General features: G+C 48.7%; 1 protein-coding gene across 1 annotated transcript in view; it reads right to left on the reverse strand.

The window, feature by feature from the left end:
- Positions 1–10,667, reverse strand: part of ARHGAP23 (Rho GTPase activating protein 23) — a 69,148-nt gene that overhangs the window by 51,447 nt on the left and 7,034 nt on the right. The window contains exons 4-10 of the mRNA XM_044675108.1: positions 8,788–9,949; positions 8,013–8,168; positions 7,567–7,678; positions 7,165–7,222; positions 6,208–6,345; positions 2,157–2,453; positions 1,194–1,255 (exon numbers count right to left, since the gene is read on the reverse strand). Of these exons, the coding sequence (XP_044531043.1) occupies positions 1,194–1,255; positions 2,157–2,453; positions 6,208–6,345; positions 7,165–7,222; positions 7,567–7,678; positions 8,013–8,168; positions 8,788–9,949 (1,985 nt within the window). The remainder of the gene's footprint in view (positions 1–1,193; positions 1,256–2,156; positions 2,454–6,207; positions 6,346–7,164; positions 7,223–7,566; positions 7,679–8,012; positions 8,169–8,787; positions 9,950–10,667) is intronic.

Raw genomic sequence — 10,667 nt, forward strand, 5'->3', positions numbered from 1 at the left:
ATTTTATTATATTCAAGATTTAATTTTGGTTTTGTTTGAGAAAAATTCTCAGGGAAAGAAACTTGCTGATTCTTTAATCCAGAGAATGAACTGTTTGCAGAGAGATGCCTGAAGAACCCACATTTAATCAAGTGATCCAGAACGAACTTTGGGTACTAGTGAATGGACTGATGGGTTTTGAACAGCTACTTTAATTGTACATGATATGCCAATAAGGGACTGCCCCAATTGGTTTCTTGTCAACGCGCTTAGCAAAACATTGGTTTTGCTTTCTCTCTTTTCCATTTCCCTCTTATCTCTAACTATTGTAGTTAGAAGGACCTTTGTGGTAGAAGATGTTTGTGTAACATGATCACTTGGGGTGACTAGGCACCCAATATGATCACCAGGGGGGATTGTGTAAATAGAATTAGCTCGATCCCATTAATAGTCAAAAATCTACTCGACCCAGGCGTGCTAATGATGTCACTCTCAGCTCCCTTAGTGGGGAGGGGAGACGAGTTACCCACACGTGACAATAAGTAACAAATCAAGAATAAGGGACTGCCCTTTGGGCAGTCCAAATCAATGTAGAAACTGCCATTTGTCCATTTGAATTAGAGGTGGACCACAGGAAGTGATGAAAGACATGATCTCTTTAAGTAAGTTAGTGAACTTCCTATGGGGGCAGTTGCCATCTCGAACTGGAAGAAGAAGCATCTCCTGAGACCACAGACAGATTACGCTCTATATTGTCACGTGGGTAAGTTAGGCTGACTTCCTTTGCCTAGCTGGGCCAATTCTAAACTCTGCCTATCTGGCTGTTGGGCCCTGTGGCTTACAGCTTCATTATTAAGCTTTATAACCTTCTTCTCTCTCAGTCCAGACAGGACTAGCCTCTACTTTTCTCTTTATTCCTACTTTTACCTACCGATTGTAAATAAACTCTTCAACCCGATGCTGACTTGGGTCTGATTTAATTATGGAATCAACCTAAATTGTTATTCCTGGCGGCCACATATTTTTAATATATATCTATAAATACCTAAATTTTATTCCTTACATATCCAGGTAAGGAAACTGAAGCCAATAGAGGGGAAATGAGTGACCCAAGGTCACACAGCTAGTAAATATCAGACTGGATTGAACTCAGGTCTTCCTGACACCAAGCTCAGCCTGTTGTGGTGATGGAGGCAATGCCTGTTAGGTCTTACCTTACTTTTCGGTAGTCATTAAGCTTCTTACTGATCAGAGCTTGATTGGCACAGCCAGGGTCCTAGGGAGGGACAGAAGCAAAGCGGAGGAGGGGGGATGAGAAGAGAGAGATAACACACCAAACATGAGAACCCAGTGGAGCAGCAAGCATCTCTCTCTCCCATTGCCCATTCTTGGCACTTGCCTCAACCTACCCTCCTCTCTCCTGGTAAGAGACTTCTATCCCTGAATTGGAAAGCTGGACGTTTACGGCCAGCATCTACTCCCTTCCTGAGGCACCACCACCCCTATCTGTGATCACTGGACCTGAGTGTGGCAACCTGAAGGCACCCCTGGAAGGGAGGCTTCTGCTCCATACTGTCTCCCTGGATATGGGCATCTCAGATACACTAGGCAGGGGTGAAAGAACAAACCCACTCTTCCCAGAGAGGAGAGGTGTTGAGGAGGTTGAAGGGGGAAAGTGCCCACAGGGACACAAAGCCAGGAAGTTAAATGTTAGTGAGCTGGAGCTGGGGCTCACGAGGCCCAATTTTAAGGGCACTAGCCTCTTTTTCCATTCTGAGCCAGAGAAGGGCACTCAGCTGACAACAACACAGTCTATGCCTGCTCCTAAAACCCCCAGGGAAGCTTAGCATCAAGGGGAGGTAGAGACAATTACCATCCTCTGTCTCCAACCACTGGGCCTTTTTACTCCTTCCCAAGGTCATCTTAACCAGACTTTTCTGTCTAGGGCAGTCCTACCACATAGGTAACCTGAGCCAACTCTACCTTTGGGGGCTTAGGCAGGGACAAGGTAATTTTATCCTCTAAGAGCCACAAAAAAGGAAAAGCCTCAACTGTCTTCTCAGAGTAGATGAGATGAGCAGAGATGGAGAGTGGAAAGTTTTCTAATGGCTTAAGAGACAATGTGGGGTTCCCTCCTGCCCTAGGGTGGTTGTGGTGGGAGGCCCCCTGGCCCTCACCTCGCCCTCGGCCCTGCTGTTTTCCCGGATCGCTCTGATCCAACCCAGCATATCATCCCGGTCCTCAGCCTGAAAGAGATATTCACAGAAGTCAGCGGTGGTGAGCCGGAACACATGCCTCCTCTTGGTTTCGCTGTAGGAGATGTCCACCAGGCACGAGCTGATGCAGACGGGCGCCGTCTCCTCCTCACCTGCGCCCGTCGTGCCCGCCTCCCGCCGCTCCTTGCCCAGGGAGAGTGAGTGTGCCCGGAGCGCAGCATAGACACGTTTCCATTGGCGCAGGCCACCACCCACTTTCTGCAGAAGACACATAGACAGAGAGGGGAAAGGGGGGAGAGAAAGAGGTGAAAATTTGAACTTATGATTGCCCCCCTCCTCCCAGCACCCCCTCAGCCCTCCCAGACTCCATCCCTGCTGGCGGGCATAGTCAACTGCCTCTAGAGGCATCTGTTCCTTTAAGATGCTGTCACTCAGCCAGCGCCTCTGAGAGTGCCCCAGAAAATGGGGAGGGATAGGAGGGAGGTGGCAGAGGCCACAGGCCACTTTCTTCTTCCAGATGGCCCCCCAAATCCTTGTTCAACTTCTACCCATAGGATCCTGGTTTTTTTCTGTCTTTTTTTTGTTGTTGTTGTTTTTAAATCCTCACCTTGCATCTTAGAATCAATACTGTGTATTGGTTCTAAGGCGGAAGAGCAATAAGGGCTAGGCAATGGGGGTGGGAGGGTAAGTGACTTGTCCAGGGTCACACAGCTATGAAGTGTCTGAGGCCATATTTGAACCCAGGACCTAGGCCTGGGTCTCAATCCACTGAGCCACTTAGCTGCCCCCAGGATCATGTTTTTCAAGCTAAAAGAGACCCCAGAGTTTACTTAGCCCAACTTCCTCATTATTCAGATGAAAAAAATTTCAGCCCAAGTCACTTGCCCAAGGCTACTCGGGGAGTAAGAGGCAAAATAAAATTTGAATTTAAACCTTGGACTCTTTCCCCTTTATCATATCTCTTCTGCTCCTAAACTGAGCCCTTTCCCTTATGTACCCTTATATGTTACTTTCCTATCTTCCTCAGAAAATAGGGTTCCTGAAAAGATTCGATACCTTCATTTTCAAATTCATAGGGTTATAGACTCCCATATTTAGAAAGGAACTTTGAAGTATCAAGTCCAAGCTGCTCCTTTTAGCAGTTGGGGAAACTGAGGCCCAGAGAGTGACTTGTCCAAGGTCACACAGGTAATAAGGAGCAGAAGTCACCTAACTCCAAATCTAGTACTTACCACTGTTCCACCTGCCTCTCCAATTCAAGTAGTGAACTCATCTAGCCACTGATTCCCTGAAGGAAGGGACCATTTCTCTCATCATACCAGAGGCATTTAGATTTCTTTCCCCTCAGTGACTTGCAAAAGGGAGGTTTCCCACGGGGTTAGAAAATATCCCTTCCTGACCCCAAGAAGAACATGCTCATTTAAAAAAGATTATATCACAGTTCTCTCTGGTCCATTTGAATATATGCAGAAAATAGAAATGGAAAAGCTCCTCTGGGTCATCACAAAACATTATAAATATCTTTGAAGACTTAGTTTCCCTACGCTCTTATGCTGTGGAAGGGAGTGAGATCTGAGGTGATCTACAAGACAGACAGCGTGAAATGAGATATCATTCAAAGAGGGCCATGAAAATGCTTGACTGATATCGAGAAGATTTTGGGTTCAAATTCCACCTCTGGCACTCACTAACTGTGCCACCATGGGGATTAGCCTCCCTGAGCCCCAGTTTCTTCATCTATAAAATGGAGGTGATAATACCTGTACTAACTACCAGCACTGGATGGTTGCTGTGAGGCTCAAATGAGATGTTGTAGTTCAGGGGTCCTGGACCTTGTTTGCGCCATGAACCACGAGTGAAGCCTGTGGACTCTCTCTCAAAAGAATGTTTATAAAGAGGGGCAGCTGGGCAGCTCATCTGATTGAGAGCCTAGACAGGAGGTCCTAGGTTCAAATCTGGCCTCAGACGCTTCCTAGCTGTGTGACCCTGGGCAAGTCACTTGACACCATTGCCTAGCCCTTACTGCTCTTCTGCCTTAGAGCCAATCCTTAGTATTGATTCTAAGATAGCAGGCAAGGGTTTAAAAAAATGTTTATAAAGGCATAAAATAAAATGTTGAGATTACAAAGAAAACCAATTATAGTGAAGCAAAAATTCAATTTATTTCCTACCCAAGTGTAGAGTCAAAACCTATCTACACATTCCAGGAGGAGGAGGGACAGAGAAAGGGGCCAGGGTGGGGGAGTTAGCTATGGACTCTTGTTTAAGAATCCCTAATGTAGATGAAGTATTTTGCAAATTTTGGAACTAAACGTCAATTGTCATTAATATTTAATGACTTCTAAATTCCCCCAGAGGACAGAACAAAACTAAAATCAGGCTTGGTCTCAAAAGTCTCGTCTCCATACCTCCCTTCCCTCAATTTCTGCCCATGTCTGGTTACTCTGAGAGAAAGGGCTCTCACTCACTTAAACCAGCATGAGTAAATGAACTAATTACAGGGTGTGCAAAAGAATACAGAGGGCATTTATGGGGCTGGAACTGGGAGTGTCTGATTGCCCAAGATGTAGCCTGGTTTATCCAGCGGGTGAATAATCCAGGCTCCCTGACGTCTCCTTAAAATCCCAATCTGGTGGCTCTTTTCCTGTTTATTAACAACTTCCAGGAACAGGCAATGCCTATGTGAGGAAGGAGAAAGGCAACCTGGTAAGCAATTATAAGGGATGCCACGAGGGGAATAATGGTTCGGAGAAATACTTTCCTTAACTAATTCCAGCCAGACTCCCCTCACCCCAGCACCTTGAAGAGTATAAATTCTACAAATAGTCCCATCTCCTCCACTTTCCACCAGCTCACTTTTCAGAGCTCCAGGTTCCCCTTACCTCTCTTTTACAGGGTCCTATCCCAGTCCCCGGGGTCTTTGGAGCATTAGCATCTCTGGGAACCCTTCTATCTCTAGGACTCAGTGCCCCCACCCCTATATCTTACACTTACAGCTTTGTTCTGAAGGGCTTAGTTTGGACTAAAGTCACCCCAGGAAGTCAGCTGAGAACCAGAAGCATCAGTCCCTGGAAGGGCTGGAGCCAATTGTTAAATTTTCAGTGTAAGTATTTACACTTCAGAAGTGATTTATTGTTTTGTTAAGTGTCTAGATTTAAAATAATGGGGGGAAATGTTCATATTGTCGATTAAATTAAGAATATGTCAGGGGGGGGGGGGGGCAGCAGGGTAGCTCAGTGGATTGAGAGCCAGGCCTAGAGACAGGAGGTCCTAGATTCAAATCCGGCCTCAGACACTTCCCAGCTGTGTGACCCTGGGCAAGTCACTTGACCCCCATTGCCTACCCTTACCACTCTTCCACCTATAAGTCAATACACAGAAGTTAAGGGTTTAAAAAAAAAAAAAAAAAGAATATGTCACAGGGACATTTTTTCCCCTTAAGAGCCATGTTGTTAAATATTTATCAACAAACCCCCCTGGATGAATCTTGGTCATTTTTTTCTATCAATTTGTAAAATGTGCTCTATCCTACCTCCTAAGATAATAGGATCTTGTTAGTCTCAGAGCTAGAAGGGACCCTGGCGGTCATCTAGTCCCACACGCTCATCTCAAAAAAGAAGAATTTGCCCAAGATCACATCCATACTTGATATAATGGGGTTTTGAACTCAAGGCCATATACATACACCTCCCTAATTAATTCTGGCCCCTAACTCGAGTTAGGAAGCTTTGTTTTTGTCTTCAGATCTGTTTGCTGCACTTTGAACAATTCCTAGAACACAGTGGACACTTGAAAAATTCTTACTGAGCTGAACTGGAATCTAACCTTGATCTCATAAGCAATTTCAACTGTTTTCTTCTGGTTCCTAAGCTCCTTCTGAAGACCTATTTCCCCTAAAAGTTGTTTTGAAATATACTGTCTTCTGTTACTTTTCTGAGGTAGGAGAATTTGGGTCAGACAAATAGCAACCCCAAGACTTGCACCCTCCTACCCCCATCTCTCCCTCTCTTACCTTTCCCTTCTTGGTGAGGATCTGCTTAAAATATAACCAGCCTTCTCTCCTGACATCACTAAAGGTCATGTCTGAGAGGTCAGAGGTTGAATGCCTCTTGGAGGGGGCATCTTCTGATGTGCCCAAACTGTCCAAGGACTGTGACGAAAAGGGAAGAGTAAGTCAGGCAAGAGCCCATGCCAGCAACTCTTTAAATACCTCATGTTTGGGGGCCATGTAGCATCGATGATCCTGAGAGGGGTCAGAGCTGCCTCACAACTTTTTAGTTGAGGCAGTTGAGGGCAGTTGGAGACCTAGTATAAAAAGCCAGGTCACCCTTCTTGGGGGGCACTATGGAATTCTGTGAGGCAGCTCCGACCCCTCTCAGGATCATGGATGCCTGGTCTTCCTTTTCCTCTTTCATTTGTTGTGAAATCTTGAGTAATTTATTTAACTTCTCTTAGTCTCAACTGTTCAAGTCGTAAGACATCCACAGGAGGTGTGGGAGAGTTGCAAAGGATATGACCTCCTAAGGTGTCACAGTTAGGAAGAGAAAACTTGACTAAACCCTCAACTTCAGACTGGAAGGAATTAAATCAACAGAGGAAGTGATACTGTCAATAAGGAGTTAAGTAAACAAAGGAGCTAATAATGTCAATAAGAAGTTAAATAAACAAAGGAAATAGTATCATTTCTGTCCCCAGGAGTTAGGTTAGCAGAGCAGGTAACAAGGTCAGCAAAAGACCTGGCCCCATCCAGAAGGAAGGGAAATGAAGATGGGCCATTTCCTCCCTCCCCCAACTCCCATCATGGATAAGACCTTAAAAAGAATGACCAAAGATAAGCCCATTCCTCCCTGGGGCCACTGAGGCCCAGGCACTAAGGGAGTCAGGACCAAGGCTCTGGCGGGCAGGGCTGATGCTTTTATAGCTCCCTCAACCCCACCGCGAGCAGCTCATCCCACCTCCAGCATCTTACCCCATCTGTGAAGAAACTTCGCAGCATTCGAAGGCTGGGCACTCGGTTAGGGAGTCGTCTGGAGAAAGAAGCACTGGCGGGTGAGGAGGGGAAGAGTGGGATGAGGGGAAGGGGACTCTTTTTCCTTCCTTCTCTAATCTTTCAAAAGACTCCCTCATTTTACAAATAAGGAACCAGAAATGTGGAGTGGCCTCATGAAGGACATATTGATTATGAGCAACCGCCAGAATTTGAAACCAAGCCCTCTCCTTCCTTTTAAAAGTTGCTATTCCGAAGGGTGCCCGAGTTTGGGTGACTAGCAGCATGAGAATGGGCGGAGGGCACTACTGAGAGCAGGTGACCTTGCCCCACGCCCCTCTTCTCTCCTCTGTCCCACCAAACACCCCACCAAGAGGGGCTTACCGGAGGATCCTGCCCTCTTCCCGGAAGGTGTTAAGGCCATCATCACATGACTTGGAGCGCTCCGTGGTGATGGCCAGAAGATAGGATGAACGTCGGCCGGCTTTGATACTGCCTGTAGTAATGCCCATCCCCAACACATACACTTTGGGGTTGGGGGCACATCCAAGGACTCCCAGGTCCCTCCCTCTTTCCCCCACCCACTGGGTCCCTGACTGTCTCCTGGTGTCGCCCATCAGCATCTCTGAGCTGGCGGTGAGATGATCCCAGGCCCCATCCCCAAGAACAGATGGAAAGCAATCGGGGAGAGGGACTGAAAGTCAGACAGAGGCCCCCCCAAATTAGGTGGCAACCTTTACAAACATCATGGCGTGAGACTAATAAAATCAAGTAGCGAGCAGAATAGGAATGAGGCTGCGGGCACAACGAGGACAGGCACAGGTACTCACTGCAGTCTTGGGAGTAGTGGCGGCCAAGGGCAAAGGTGAAGGTTGGGGAGGATGGGCTGGTGCCCATGACAGGGGCCGAGTTCATGGCACTGGACACAACGGCGGAGGCTGGTACATGCTTGGCTTTTAGGTCAATGCTGGGGCTGGTAGGTTCATCTTCAGAAGGATAAAAAGCAGGGAAAGTGGGAGAGGAGACCTTAGCCTGGTTCATCATGCACCCTGACATCCTGGCCCTACTTGGGGGTGGATGTCTCCAAGACAGCCCTCCTTGGTATCACTGAAATCTTCAGCCAGGCATGATCTAGTCCATGCGAGGTGTCCACCCTAAGGGTGGGACCTCGTCTCACCCAGCTGAGCAGCTCGGTGGTGCAATGGATAGAGTGCAGGAAGACCTGAATTCAAATCCAATCTCAGATCCTGCTTAACCCTGGGCAAGTCACTTAATTTCTATTTGTCTCAGTTTTCTCATCTGTAAAATGAGGATAATAATAGCACCTAATTCCCAGGGATATAGGAAGGAACAAATGAGATAATAATTGTGTGTTTTAAGCACAGTGCCCAACACAGAGAAAGCACTGCATAAATGCTAGCTATCATCGTCACCATCATTTCGGACTGGTTGCTTTTCAAGGGTGAGAGATGCATCTCTTCCTTCCTCTGGCTCCCCTATCATCCCCCAGCACAATCCCTGACCACTGAGGAAGGGAAAGGGGGATCAGGATGGAGGAGGACCAACTCTATTCTCTCATCCTGCCCCATACCAGTCCCCACTCACCTATGAAGGGAATGGATGCCAGTGAGTCTTCAGCAGCTGCCAATGGTGCCACCCTCCTGCCTGGATGCTCTCCTTGCCCACCTGACTCTGATTCTGAGGCCTCATCACCAAACCCAAAGTTCATGTGCCTTGGGGGAGGCTGCTGCACCTTGCGCCCAGTCGGTGGTTTCTGTCGGAGCACCACCTCCTCCCTCCGTTCCTCAGGGGGCAGCTCTGGTGCCTGTGTGTTGGGTTCTGTCCGGGTAACCCTGAGTGGCTCTGAGGATTCAGCTGAATGTGGGGCGGATGGTTGGGGGAGGTTGAAGGTAGGCAACCCTCCAAAGGGAGAGTCCCGGAAGGAAAGGGCCTGAAGAAGACCAGTCCGGCGCTGAAAAGAGGGGCTATAGCTTCGGTACCCAATGTAACCCGTATCATCTAGGCTGGGATGAGTGGGCTGAGCGGGGGGTTTCGGGCCCGGGGGGTCCTGGGGCAGGCAGGCAGGGGTTCGAGTTGGCGAGCGTTGGGGCACCCAGCCAGAGTGTTCAAATCGGGGAGATACCAGAGTCCCTGGCCCCAGAGCCTCAGCGGAGCGAACAAAGCGACCTAAGTAGTCATCAGATCGAGCCCGATGCCAACCTTCGTGACCCAGGTGGCACAGGGCATCCTGGGAGGCAGAGCAGGGCCATGGTCTACTGACCACAGCATCTCCCAGCCGGTCCTGGGAGACGCTTCGAGCACGAGGAGGCATAACTGGGCACCGCCCGTCTCCACTTCTCCGAGGTACCTGGTTTGACAACCAGTGGGATAATGCCTGTTGGCACTCCAGTTTGCTTGGGGGTGCCCGGACCCCAGGGTCCTGGAAGGCACGGGGAGTTCGAGGATCAGGAGCAAGACGGGGAAAGGCACTAGGGTTGGGGCGCGGCTGGCTCATCCCAAAAGAGGCGTTGTCTGGATGGGGACAGGATGGCAGGGCCCGATAGCCAGGATCACTCCAAGGAGAAGGGCGCCAGTGGTCAGTGGGTGGTGCCGAGTGGGGCTCAGACACCATGGTGACCCGGGACGAGGCCCGGGCCTGTGAGGCATAGGTCTTTCGAGGGTAACAGAGTGGAGGTGGCTCTGGTATGCTCCGGGCTTCTCCAGAGTATGGCTCGTTCCCCTTTAGGTAGGCATCCTGGGAATAAGCCTAAGGTGAGAGACAGGAAGAAGAGAAAAAGAAGTTCACAGAAGCCCAACTGGTCATTTGTCTAAGCAGGACTGGCTTAGTGGAGGCAGGAAGACCAGAGTTCAAATCCTGCTTCAGACAATCACTATCTTGATGCCAATGGGCAAATCACTTAACCTCAGTTTCTTCATCTGTAAAATGAGGATAATAATAACACCTACCTCCTAAGGTTCTTCTGAGGATCAAATGAGATCACATGCAAAGTATGTTGTAAACGCTATATAAATGATAGTTATTAGGAGCTATCTGTTGGGGGGAGCATTTGAACAGAGAGAGGCAGAGGTCTGCTGGGTTAGAAGTACAAAATCCCATCTATAGTACTAGAAAACCAACATGAGGGCAATTAGATTATGCTTACTATGTGGTTCCTTTCCTTTCCTTTCACGTTTAAGCCAAAAGCTGTTTCTGGCAGCTAAGAGCTCAAGATTTTATCTCGGGCATCCCCCTCCCCCAGCGACACCCCCCTCTGCTCCTTATCGGAGTGGGGCCATACACCCCCATCTTGGAGAAACTCTGAAGCCCCATCACGGACCAAATCTAGCTTCCAGAGGTAGAAAAAGAGGCTGGGGTTGGGGAGGGGCACCTCCAGGCGCTGGGGACGTTGACTGGGAGGAGGGCAGCGGCGGCAGCGGAGGAGGAGGAGGAGGAGGAGGAGGAGGAGGAGGAGGAGGAGGAGGAG

Source organism: Gracilinanus agilis, chromosome 4 (assembly GCF_016433145.1).
Source record: "Gracilinanus agilis isolate LMUSP501 chromosome 4, AgileGrace, whole genome shotgun sequence".
Taxonomy (NCBI): domain Eukaryota; kingdom Metazoa; phylum Chordata; class Mammalia; order Didelphimorphia; family Didelphidae; genus Gracilinanus; species Gracilinanus agilis.